The sequence below is a fragment of the Haemorhous mexicanus genome, chromosome 13, assembly GCF_027477595.1.
Source record: "Haemorhous mexicanus isolate bHaeMex1 chromosome 13, bHaeMex1.pri, whole genome shotgun sequence".
NCBI classification, from domain to species: domain Eukaryota; kingdom Metazoa; phylum Chordata; class Aves; order Passeriformes; family Fringillidae; genus Haemorhous; species Haemorhous mexicanus.
This window is the reverse complement of record NC_082353.1, coordinates 3,736,041-3,748,182: the sequence shown is the minus strand read 5'-3', so window position 1 is coordinate 3,748,182 and position 12,142 is coordinate 3,736,041. Positions and strand designations below refer to the sequence as shown.

Below are 12,142 nucleotides of genomic sequence, written 5' to 3'. Positions count from 1 at the left end.
TGGATTGCCAGAGGAAGATCACACCCTTTGACTTCACCAGTCGACTTCAGAGGAAAACTCCCCTCTTCTGCAGGATCCTGCCTTCTGGAAGCAGACACCAGCCTTTCAAGCCAAGAGAGAGCGGCGGGCAGCAGAGGAAGCTGCGGGCGGGCAGAGAACCCTGCGGGCAGCAGAGTGCTCTGCCTGAAGTGGAGAGTGCGGCAAGGAAGGGCAGGGAAACCACGTGGATCCGAACACCTTTGTGATTTACAGACACCTCTGGGCAAAATGGGAGCGTGGGCATCAGTGCCAGAAGACCCTACACTCCAGGTATGGACTCTTCTTTTAACAAGCAGAGGGATTAGCCATGATAAACAGGCTTTACTAGCCTTAATAAGGTGGTGTGGGAGCCACGGACTGGACGTGTCCGAAGAGGCGGCCTTGGATTTAAACACATGGGATTGGGCTGGTAGGTCTATACTGGCAGCAGCTGCCGCAGCCGATGAAGCTGCCATCAATGTCGTCAGACCCTGGAGGCTCATCCTGGCCCTGATCAAACAGTTGGAGAGCGAGCGAGACACGAGGCCGGTGCAGGGGACGGCACGGGGCAAGCCGGGGAGGAGAACAGGCAGAGCATCCCCCGCGTGGAGCCGCGGAGCCTCCCCGGGAGGGGATGACCTGTCTGCAGAGTGCCCTGCGGCTGCCTGGGACCGGGACATTGCCCAGAGCAGGGACCATATGCCAGCCAATCACCCCACCATGGCACACAGACGTGGAGCCAGCCCGCACAGGGACGAGATGCTGGTAGAGGGCACCGTCACTGAACAAAGCGACAGAGACACCCTGCACTCCGGAGCTGAGTTAAACAGCCCTCCTGTAGCCACCCTGGGTCCTGCCTCGTCTCTGTGCCCTGCTGCGCCAGCCCTTGGGGCTGTGACAGGCTGCCCTGCCTTCCCTCTGTGCCCTGCTGCTTCAGCCAAGACCACCGAGACCGCAACTGCCCGCTGTGAAATGGCAAGCTGCCGTGGAGCCACCTCTGCCTGCTGCCAGGCAGCCCTCGGGCACTGCAGGATACCTGGCTGCTGTGGAGCACAGGGCTGCTGCAGAGGGCTGTCTGCCACCGAGCCTGGCTGTGCCACAATGGCCAGCGAGCACTCTGTGACCAAGCCTAGCTGTGCTGGCTCTGCCGCTGTGCTGCAGGGGCGCCCGGCTCTCGCAGAGACAAAACACCTCACAGCTGTTCCAGGTATGCCCGTGCAGCCGTTCCAACAGCATGTGCCAGGGACACCCACATGCCCTGCTGCAGCACACACGCCAGCACTGCCTCCTCCCAGAGCCTCTTGGTCCGGCTCTGAGACCATGCCTTCCGCCCGGCCTCTGCAGGGCTGTTGCTGCAGCTCAGGGGAGGGCCTGGGAAATACATCCCCAGAAATTCCTGTAAGGAACAGCAGATCGGGGAATCCCTCAGCAGTCGCCACCGGGTCTGCACTGCCACCGTCGGAGCGGAAGCTTGCTTTGGGTTGTATGCCAGCAAAGCAGACAAGAGAGACCCAGAGCCATCACCCCTCAGCAGAGCCACAAAATACTGTCACCCTCGCCGCAGTGCCGACAGCGTTGCCCAATCCTGTGACTGCTGGGGAAAAGGAAAACGATCATCTTAGTTTGCTGGAAATAAATCAAGAAGTTACTCCAGCTGTCTTGACATCTAAAGTAGCAAACTTTGAAGGCTGCATTCGGATGTATGAAGAGATGCACAGGCTGAGAGCAAGGGAGAGGCTGAGCCAGCGGCAGGAGGAGCTGGAGCAGATGGTGAGGGCAGCCTATGCCCAGGCCACTGAGCAGCTGAAGCGCTTTGATGAACTGAGGGAGCTAAAGCGGCATCAGGAGTTCCAAGAGTTGCAAGAAGTAGTGGAGAAGAGCTCCAAGGAGGCTCAGAGGCAGCAAGAGAAGCTGAAGGAAGAACACCGACGCAGAGCAAAGATATTGAACCTCAAATTGCGTGAGGCAGAGCAGCAGAGGCAGCTCCAGGAGGAGCTGGAACTTTTGCACAAGAAAGAGGGCCAGGAGAGGCTGCGTCGCCTTTATTCCATCCAGGAGGAGCTGCTGCAGCTGAACCAGCAGATTGATGCCAGCTCCAGGCACAAAGACTTGCCCAGAATCGACCTGGCTGCGTACAGCAGTCGTGGCAACCAGATCTGTGGACTGGTGTCAGGGCTGATCCGCAGCGCGAGCGAGAGAGGGCTCCCGGCTCAAGCAGACGTGGCCAGCTCTGAACAAGCCCTGCAGGAGATGCGGGGGTTGATATCCAGCCTGCAGCAGGAAGTCTCTGCAGCTCTAGAGGAAAAAAAGAGGAGAGATGAAGAAGAAAAGGAACAAAAGCAGAAAGACTTAGAGGAAGAAGAGCAGATGACGTGTCAGACTTCTGCCCCCGCCCAGCAGTGGTGGGGAAAGCAGCAGAAGGAAGGACTTCAAGTGGAAACAGAAGAAAGTATCATGCAGTGGTACCGGCAGCTTCAGGATGCTGCTGAGCAATGTGTTGCTGCTTTCAGTGAACTTGGAAACTGCAAAGGCAACCCTGAGGTGAAGAAGATAAAAACCAACTTGCAGAAAGCAGCTACAATCCCTGTGAGCCAGATCTGTAGCCTATCAGGCTCGAAGCTGAGAGAGGTTTTTGAGAAGATCAATAACCTGCTGTCTGGGAAGCCTGTTCAGACTGAAGGCCAAACGGTGTTGGTGACTCAGCATCCACAGGGGCTGGAGTTTGTTTCTTACAAACTTGCAGAGAAGTTTGTGAGACATGGGGAAGGAGAAGTGTCTTTCCACCACGATTCAGCCTTCCCAATTGCTGTGGTGCTCTCAGGAATCTGGGAATTGCACCCTCGAGTTGGAGACATCTTTCTAGCTCATCTGCACAAGAAGTGCCCATACTCTGTGCCATTTTACCCTGCTCGGAAAGAAGGGACTTCTGTGGAAGAGTATCAGAGGATGCTGGGCTATGAAGTTCATGATTCCAAAGTGGAAGAACCAGATCATTTTCTTAAGAGGATGTCAGGAATGATTCGTCTCTATGCTGCCATCATCCAGCTCCGCTGGCCTCATGGGAACAGACAAGGGGCTCATCCTCACGGGCTGGGCTATGGATGGCGCTGGCTGGCGCAGATGTTGAACCTGGAGCCTCGGGCAGATGTGACAGCTGCGCTGCTGCTGGATTTCCTGGAAGTGTGTGGCAATGCTCTGATGAGGCAGTATGGGATTCAGTTCTGGAAAGCAATGCTCTTTATCCAGAAATCCTACATCCCAAGAATTGAGGCTGTGACCAGCTCTGGCCAGATGGGCTGTTTGTCACGTTTGAAGAGTTTTGTGCAGAAATGTCTACAGGCAGAGGAAATGCCATTACCAAAGGGCATTCTGACGTCTTCCTTTTGGAGAACATAAATCAGTCTGTATGTCCTTTCCCCTAAACGTTTAAATTAAGAAGATTCATTTGTTACACTTAGAAGCTCATCTTTGCATTAAATCTTGATAAGTTTTTGCACAGTTATTTTGTATAGTTATTTTGTATAGTTTTGTCTATAGTAAAGTACTGAAACTTCAAGACTTTTCCTTCACAGGTAAGAGGAGGCTGCTAAACTGACTGAGGAGAAGCTTACCACACTCCCCTGGAGTGACAACCCTTAAGCAACAACCTCCCTAACCATAGCAAGGAAAAAAGCTTCCCCCAGCATGCACTCTTGCTGTATGTTGGATCCCTTTGGCCCTTCCCCTTTGTTCCACCCCTGTGCCCTCATCTCATTTGTTCTGAAGTTCTGCCCTGCCCCTCACTATCCCTTTATAAACCCCTGCTCTCTCTGCCTGGGAGAGTTCTTCATCCCTGGACCCCTTTGAGGTAAGAGCTCAATAAAAACCCTCTGTGGAACCTCATACAAAGACTCCCTCCTTTCCTTCTGTGCTGCTCGTGGCTGAAATCACCCGAGAGCTGAAATCACAGGGCGAGAGCGAGACCTGCCTGTGCACCCAGGACATCTTTTTAAAGATGCTTCTCTGGAAAGGTCACAGCACTCTACCACCTCTGCCTGCCACAACATTTAATCATGTAGGAGATGCTTTAAATCCATTGTCCTGATGGCTCCTGAGATTAAGGACTCTTGGGCTGAAAAGCTGCACAGCGCAATGCAAGTTCCATTGTGCAGTTTGTCTCATGGAAGTGAAAATGCCCACAGAGCAGAGTAGCAAAAGCTGTTTGCACACTGAATCACTTAACAGGACCCAAGCAATCCCAAAACCCACTTATCTTAAACCATTTCCTATCACTACAGACGTCAGGTGATGCCCAGTCACCTAAAGCAATGGTAAAGACATGATCACAAAGAGGCGGGAAGGTCCGTGGGGCCTCATTCCAGGGCTGTGGGTGCGTTTCCACAGACACCAGAACAGGATGGACACCAGCCAGCTGTGTCTGCCCTGCCCTACCTCCTGCTGGGGACCGGAGACAGCACCCTCCTGCTGGTCCCTCAGCAGATATCGTGGGCCAGTGATTTTAACAACTCCTGCACCTCTCACATGGAGATTTGGGACCTTTTGAAGTGACAGTTTGTTTAAGGATGTTACCAAATAAAGGACACAAAGATTTTATAACATGAGGTCTTGAGTATTTTATCTATTGAAGAGTATGAATCAAAACCTGAACTTGACAAGTTGTTTTCCATGTTACCTTCTCAGGGTTCTAAGGTTAAAATGTTTCCAGTTCATAGCGTTAAGTTCTAAGTCTGTAACCTCCAAGTGTTGTGCTGGTGGCACGCCAGTTTCAAAGCTTGCATTGTTGGTGATCCCTCCTGACAGCTCCTGGGAATGAATGCTACAACTCCAATGGTATGAGAGACACATCACTGGCTGAGAGATGCTGGCCTTGTTGAGGTGAGCAGAATCATCTGTATCACCATGCTGTCCTGCCATCCTGTTTGCAAAGGGCCCTTGCAGAGGGATGACAGAGAGCACCTTGCATGTTTTAGAACAGAAAGGGGCAGCTGGGACAGCTACAGCTGGCCTAGAGCTGCACAGATCATTTGGCCTAACAGACACCAACTCAGCCAGCCGAGCTCGTTAAAAGATAGAGGGAAACAAGTCCCCTGTGATAGGTTGGATTAAGTTCAAACAGCGGACTGTGGCTGATGGTAGAGACAGGAATGTGACACACACAACGAGGTTCATGCAGCAGCAGCCAACTCCTATTGAAGTGCACCCCCTTCCAGAGGGGCTTTGAACGTCCTGCTCTTATGGACATGAGTGGATAAAGGTCATAACTCTGCCCAGCTCACTGGCAGTGATTTGGGTGCAGTCACGGTCCAAAGGGACTGCCTGGGCTCCCCTTGTGTGAGCTGGAGCCCAGCCTATCAGTCCCAGACCTGGGGACTTGGTTACTGGATAACAGCCCTAGTGCTGGGGAGGTGAAAAAGCAAGGATGTGCAGGCCAGCCCCACAGTCACTTTCCCAGCCCTGGGGTTCTTCCCCTTTGAGCACGCTGGATTTTATTTCAGATCCTGCTCTGGGCTGTTTGTTCCTGCCCCAACCCTGCCCCAGGGGCTTCATCTCAGCTCCAGCCCTACAGCACTGACTGCAGCTCCTGCTGTGTGTGCTGGGTGCCCCAGAGCCTTTATTTCAGATCTTTATTTCTGTGCTGCTTTGCCTCTGGCTCTCTGCAGTCTCTATTCCAGCCTCAGTGCCAGGGGCTTTATTTTACCTTTCCCCTGCCACAATCTTTACTTCACCTCTAGGCCCGGTGTGTCTATTTCAGGCACGCCGAGGGCTTTTATTTCTGCCCCAGATCAGCATCATGGCCCCAGAATTTTTATAAGCACACCTCAGTGAGATCCCAGCTCTGCAGTGCTTCCAGCTCCACTCTCACAAAGCTTTATTTCGCTGTCAGCTCTGCTTCTTCCCCCTGCGGCCAGGTGCAGCTACTCTTGGACAGGATCTTTATTTGAGGACGAGCTTTGCGAAGCTTCAGCTCCCGCTTCGATCGTCATATTCCCGCTCCCTCCCTGTGGCTGGGGGCTGCTAACGCGGTGCGGAGCTCAGGCGGCGCCTCCGCTCCCCTCAGGGCGGTCTGAGGGGCCGGGCTGGGCGGGACCGCGCCCGGCCCGAAAGGGCGGCTGTGATTGGACAGGGAGGAGAAAGGCGGGCGGGGATTGGCGGCTGTGATTGGACTGGGTGGAGAAAGGCGGGGCAGGGATTGGCGGCTGTGATTGGACAGGGCGGAGAAAGGCGGGCAGGGATTGGCGGCTGTGATTGGACAGGGCGGAGGAAGTGGGCGGGGATAGGCGCGCGGGCGCGCTGTGAGGCCGCGGCCCGTGGCAGCGCGAGGTGGCCGGTCGGGAGGAGCCCGCGCTGCCGGACAGGCCAGGGTCCCCCGGGTGCCGCTCCGGGACCCCCATCCCCTCCTCCGGCCTCTCTCCTGCCCGGGTCCCGGCTAAAAGGCCCCGCCGACCCCTTACCGGAGTGCCGCCCCTGGGCAGGGGGCGGGGAGGGGCTTAGCGGGCGCTGGCCCGGGAGTGGTTCCGGGTCGCAAAGGCGGAATCTGCCGTAGGAGCGGACCGGGTAGCGGCGGCGACATGGTGGGGAGAGGGTCGGCGGCAGGGAGCGGGGAGGGCGGGTGGAGCGTGCTGCGGGCTCTGATCGCTTCTTCTCCCGCAGCGGTTCCGCTTCTGCGGGGACCTGGACTGCCCCGACTGGGTGCTGGCCGAGATCAGCACTCTGGCCAAAATAGTTAAGTGTCCCCCGCGTCCCCTGCCCGCGCCCCGCCTGCTGCGGGCCCGCCGCTCACCCTCCTTCTGCCCCGCAGTCCTCGGTGAAGCTGAAGCTGATCTGCGCCCAGGTGCTGCGGGACCTGCTGGGGGAGGCCATCGAGGTAAGTGTGGGGCTGCCGCAGCGGAGGCCAATGCTACAATGGCATAATCATCAACATTGATTAGTCTCGTGTTCTTCATGCGAGCCTCAGCGTTAAGAACGCTACCGGCCTCTACTAGTAGTACTAATATGCATAGCAAGTATTATTAGTATGAATGTTTAGGTAAGAATTGTCGGTGCTAACACTGGTAGTGAGTGTGTTAGCTGGTGCTTACTGTGATGCTCTGCTCTCCCACAGTATGACAAGATCCTGAAGCTGACCTCAGATGCAAAGTTAGGTGAGCACTGCTGTCCTTACCAGGATCCCCCGATAGAGCCATGCTCCAGGGATGAGCAGCAATGCATCTGGGGATGCCTTCCCAAGGTGACAGAGCTCACCCTCCCTCCCATCTGCAGAGTCAGGGGATGTGAAGGCGACCATTGCTGTCCTCGGCTTCATCCTCTCCAGTGCAGCCAAGCACAATGTAGACAGTGAGTCTCTGTCAAGCGAGCTGCAGCAGCTGGGACTGCCCAAAGGTAGGGAGAACCCCGGGGGTGGCACCATGAGCCAGACTCGGTGGGATGTTGGGGATGGAGGGCAGGCTGGCTGCTGTGCTTCCTCCGTCACCTCCCTTCTGTGCCGTCGGTCCCTGGGGTGCTTTGGTGGGGTTTGGCAGCTGCAGGTCGGTGTGAGCAGAGGGGTTCTTCTCTTGTGTCCCCTGACGAGCAGAGCATGCCAGCGGGTTGTGCCGTTCCTACGAGGAGAAGCAGAGCCCCCTCCAGGACAGGCTGAGGGCCTGCAGCCTGCGATGTGAGTGAGTGCTGAGGCTCGCTTGGGCTGTGGGGTCACCCTGCTGGAGAGAGCCGGGGTGCTGACACCATCCCACTGCCCACCCTAGTGAGCCAGCTGGGCTCGGTGCGCTGGCGGGTGGATTACACCCTCAGCTCCAGCGAGCTGCAGGAGGTCAATGAGCCCGTGGTGCACCTCACCTTCAACGTGTGCGACAGAGAGTGTGAGAAGATGACGCCTGTCCCTGTGACGCTCTCGGCCAACAAGTTCTGGGTGCTGCTGGCAGGTGAGGCACCAGGAGGGGTGGCAGCGGGGACCTCCATGGGGGATTCTGCAGGGGGAATTGCTGTGGGAGGCACACTGGGAATGGGATGCTGCAATACCAGCAGCTCCCCCACATCTCCACATCTCTCTGCAGAGCTGAAGCAAGCCCAGGCCCTGATGAACACCCTTCTCTGAGGAGCCAGGAAAGGAGCCCGGCCACGGTGGGAGGCTGCGACACTGAGCTGGGGGTCCAGATTGGTGCTCCTGGCTGGGGCAGAGAACGTTTCCCTTCCCTCCGAGTTCTTGGGGTCCTCGGGGCAGCTCTAATAAAGTCTCGGTGACAAAGCTGAGCCTTGTCCTGCTGTGTCGCCTCACGTTGTGTAACCTCTCCCCGCGGCGGGACCGCCCCGGCAGGGCGGCAGGGCACCGACCTCCGGGATCAGCGCGCGGCCAATGGGGGCGCGCATTGCCCGTGCCGCAGCCAATGGGAGCGCGCCTCTCGCCCCGCGCAGCCAATGGGGGGCGGGCTGTGCGGCCGGCGGTGGCGGCGGGCTCGGGCCGAGCCGTGCGGCCGCCACCATGCCCGAGTGCCCGGAGCTGCACCTGGCCGGGCGCTTCATCAACGGGGCCTGCGGAGCGCTAGTGTTCGCGGGCGGCGTGGAACGCTCGGCCGTGGGCCGCGGCCCCGAGGTGCCCTTCCGCAGCGAGGCCTACAGCATCTCGGCCATCGCCCGGGGCAAGGAGCTGCGGCTGACGCTGAGCGCGCTGGACCCCGCTGCCGGTCCCCCCGCGCAGGACCTGGTGTTCCGCTTCGGCATGTCGGGCTCGTTCCGGCTGTGCCCCGCCGCCGAGCTGCCCCGCCATGCCCACCTGCGCTTCCTGACCCGGGAGAGTCCCCCCCGCGCCCTCTGCTTCGTGGACCCGCGGCGCTTCGGGTCCTGGCGCCTGGGGGACGCCTGGCAGCCGGAACGCGGGCCCTGCGTCGTGTCCGAGTACCAGGCCTTCAGGTGAGCGCCCCGAGGAATGCCCCCGGCTCGGTTGTGGCCGCTTTTCCTGCACAGACATGTCCAGGTGACTCTTCTTGATGGCCCGTGCTCGCTTGCAGGGAGAATGTGCTGAAGAACCTGGAGGACAGGGCTTTTGACAAGCCCATCTGTGAGGTCCTCTTAAATCAGAAGTATTTCAATGGAATTGGGAATTACCTGCGTGCTGAGATCCTGTACAGGTAAGGCGGGTTGAGCACCCGCTGACCTGCCAGGGAGGGAGGTTTAGGCTCTAAGGGTGTGCTGGAGCTTGCCAGCTCCTTGGCTAAGCTGCTGTGCCTCCTCACCTGGCAGACACTGGAAAAGGCAGAAGCTTCAGGCTGCTGTGTAACTCTCTCAGGTTGAAGATCCCTCCCTTTGAAAAAGCTCGGACTGTGCTGGAGGCCCTGAAGGAGCAGGAGAGGAGGAAGAAGGTGGGGTGTACCAGGTGCTTTCACGGGCTCAGAAAGCAGCAGGTTTCCAGACAGGTGCCAGAAGCAGGGGTTTGGTTGCCCGTGGCCCTTCATGATGAGCTCTGCCAATCTCTTGCCCTGAGGAAGTCTGCAAGTGTTTTTGGGGTGGGTGAGGAGGAAGAAGTGAGGGAAGCAAACACCTTGCAGGCTTAAAATCTCCAAAGGGAAAGGCTGCAGTAAAGCCAAAGGCTGATGTTGTGACCTCAGGGGAGAGGAAGTGGCTATTTTGAGCCTGAAAACAAACTACATGACCTGCTGCTGGTGTTTTTGTGTATTAGTCCTCTTTCATGGCTTTGTAGCTAAATTGGAAGCCTACTGTGTGGTGAGCTCAGGGCTATCATGTGTGGAGAGGTGGCAGCTCATCCCCTGGAGGGCAAGAGATGGGGAAGAGGACGGGAGGAGAGAAGCCGAGGAAGCAGAGGTAGCTGGCATGTGACCTCTGTGCCCTTCTCCATGCCTGCAGGATCCTTCCCTGACGCTGAGCAAGAAGGTGAAGCTGAGGCAGGAGAGCCCAGATCTGCTGGAGCTGTGCCACACCGTGCCCATGGAGGTGATCACGGCAGGTGAGGGGACAAGACAGGCAGTGGGGAGAGAGGCTGGGGTTTTGCATTCTCAGCATCAGGAGGTTTGGGGGGGCCGCCCTGTCGTGGTGATCACAGCTTCTGCTCTGATTCTGTCCTTTCCCTGTCTCCCCTCCCAGAAAAGCAGCTCCTGGACCCGGAGCACCCAGATAATTACTCTGCCTTTAAGAACTGGCTGCAGTGTTACTTGGTGCCTGGCATGAGCTCCCTGCGTGACCGCAGTGGCAGGACCATATGGTTCCAGGTAGGAGCCTGGGGCTGGGGAGCCCCCAGACCACTCTTCCAAGGGGATACTGGACTGTTTTCTGCTTGCTGAGACTCCCTTTATTCTGCATGGCTGGGGGTCCCCCTCTCCATCAAGCTCCTGGGCATGGGGGTGACAAGGACCTCCTTTGTGGTGGGCAGCCAGCTAATGGATGGTCAGCAATCTGCAGCAGATAGAGGGAAGGCAGGGGTGTTTGGGTGGTCTGGCAGCCCTGTTCTTCCCTCCTGGGCCCTGTGTTTGGGGCCTTGCAGGTGCAGGGAATGATGGCAGAGTCCCCAAGGCAAAGGGCAGGCAGAGCAAGCCCAACTCTGCTGCCTTTCCAGGGAAATGTGGCTGTTTCCCAATCACTGCAGTGGCTGCAGGATGGAGAAGGGGCAGGGATTCTGCTGCTGCTGCCTGCAGAATGACTGCACCCCAGTCACTGCTCTGTCCCTTCCTTACAGGGAGAGGCTGGCCCCATGGCTCCCAAAGGTGAGTTTCCTCTCCTCTTCCTGTGGGACCCACTCTTGCTCCAGGAGGGCTCCTGGGAAACCCCTGTCCTTGCTGTGCAGCACAGGGGCACAGACAGGAGCAAAGCCATTCTCTCAGGGGTGCTGTGACAGTCACTGGCACCGGGGGGCAGAAGCCATTTGTCCCCAAAGCTCCTTACCAGCATCCAAACCTGCCTGGGTGCAGCTGGTTTTTCATCCTGTAGTTCCTCACTCAGAACAGCATCCCTGCAAGGTCACTGTGCCAGGGGCTGTCCCTGGGGGTGCAGGCTCTGCCTCACCCTCTCCTCACCCCACATCCTCTGGTGCAGGGCAGAGACCCCGCAAGACGCCCCGCAAGAAGAGCCCTGAGCTGAAGGCAGAGCCCGAGGCACCAAGAGCCGAGGTGAACAGCTTTGTGGCTGTGTCTGTCTGTCCTGCTGCCCCTGCCCTGCTCGGGCTGCTCACGAGTTCGTGGTGATGATCCCACACGGAGTTCCCCACCTTGGTAATCTCCAGCTCTGACGCCCACCCAGGTCACCCCCCGTGCCTCGAAACAGCGCCGCAGGGCTGCAGCAAATCCCCCGAGGCTGGAGGAGAAGGAAGTGAAGGAAGAGCAGAAAGAGCAGGCTGACAGGCCAAGGAGGGGACGTGCTCGTGGAAGGAGGACAGTGACAGCTGCCCCAGCCTCACCTGAGGAGCCTCAGAGTGTCAGAAGAAGCCGCCGCACATCTGCTGGCAGGAGCAGAGGTGAGCCTGGCAGTGCCTGTGGCTTTGTGCACCCCTGGGGGCTCTGGGAGAGCTCCCTGGTGGCAAGGGGGACAGAGGGGCAGGAGAGGAGCCCTTGGGGGAGAGCTGGATACCCCCTTGCCCTCTGACTCCTCATTTCCCTCTTCCTTCTCCAGGTGCAGCCCCTGCCGTGTGAGTGTCACCTGCTGCCACCTCCTGAGGGGCATTTTAGGGGCCAAGAGGAGCTCAGGCAGGGCCTGGCCACGTACCAGGGTCAGTGCTAGTGAAAATGGAGCTGCTCCCTACCTCTGCTCACACTTATTTGCTGCTGTGGCTTCGTGCCATTCGGGAGGGAGAAGCTGAGCCTGGTGATGGGGCTTTTTCCTGCTGTCCACAGGCATTTCAGGGAGAAAAGGGCCAGGACCACATGTTGTACTGGACTCTGACTCCTTCCTCTCCCTTTTCTGGCTGCTGATCCAATCACTGTTTTTAGCTGACTAATAAAGTATTTTGTGTAGAAATCACCGTGCATGCCTTTTCATGTGAAGGATAAATCCCTCTGTGCCCAGTCTCTTCTCCACAGGGGCTGGAGCAGACTTCCCCTCCACCTCATCCCCCCAAAATAAAGGTAAGTTCAGCCTCCCCAGTGCCAGGAGTGAGATCCTGCTCAGGCAGACACTAAAAGAGCAA

The 12,142-nt window shown here is 57.6% G+C and overlaps 3 protein-coding genes across 4 annotated transcripts; all 3 read left to right on the top strand.

The window, feature by feature from the left end:
- The first annotated feature begins 578 nt into the window (after positions 1-578).
- Positions 579-3,442, top strand: LOC132333250 (mRNA export factor GLE1-like). The gene has a single exon (XM_059858142.1). The coding sequence runs from the start codon at positions 718-720 to the stop codon at positions 3,412-3,414; it is 2,697 nt and encodes an 898-aa protein (XP_059714125.1). The 5' UTR covers positions 579-717; the 3' UTR covers positions 3,415-3,442.
- A 2,857-nt stretch (positions 3,443-6,299) lies between these two features.
- On the top strand, positions 6,300-8,265 carry COMMD4 (COMM domain containing 4). The gene is made up of 8 exons (XM_059858010.1): positions 6,300-6,590; positions 6,670-6,741; positions 6,818-6,883; positions 7,121-7,160; positions 7,279-7,398; positions 7,592-7,672; positions 7,761-7,937; positions 8,070-8,265. The coding sequence occupies exons 1-8, from the start codon at positions 6,588-6,590 to the stop codon at positions 8,108-8,110; spliced, it is 600 nt and encodes a 199-aa protein (XP_059713993.1). The 5' UTR covers positions 6,300-6,587; the 3' UTR covers positions 8,111-8,265.
- A 173-nt stretch (positions 8,266-8,438) lies between these two features.
- NEIL1 (nei like DNA glycosylase 1) lies at positions 8,439-11,973 on the top strand. Of its 2 annotated transcripts, XM_059858009.1 has the most exons (9): positions 8,443-8,922; positions 9,021-9,140; positions 9,299-9,371; positions 9,874-9,973; positions 10,111-10,235; positions 10,700-10,727; positions 11,056-11,129; positions 11,260-11,473; positions 11,629-11,973. In XM_059858009.1, the coding sequence occupies exons 1-9, from the start codon at positions 8,495-8,497 to the stop codon at positions 11,646-11,648; spliced, it is 1,182 nt and encodes a 393-aa protein (XP_059713992.1). In that variant the 5' UTR covers positions 8,443-8,494; the 3' UTR covers positions 11,649-11,973. The 2 variants fall into 2 exon arrangements, 1 of the variants encoding a protein (XP_059713992.1); XR_009488084.1 differs by lacking the exon at positions 11,056-11,129 and having other exon boundaries at positions 8,439-8,922.
- The last annotated feature ends 169 nt before the right edge of the window (positions 11,974-12,142 follow it).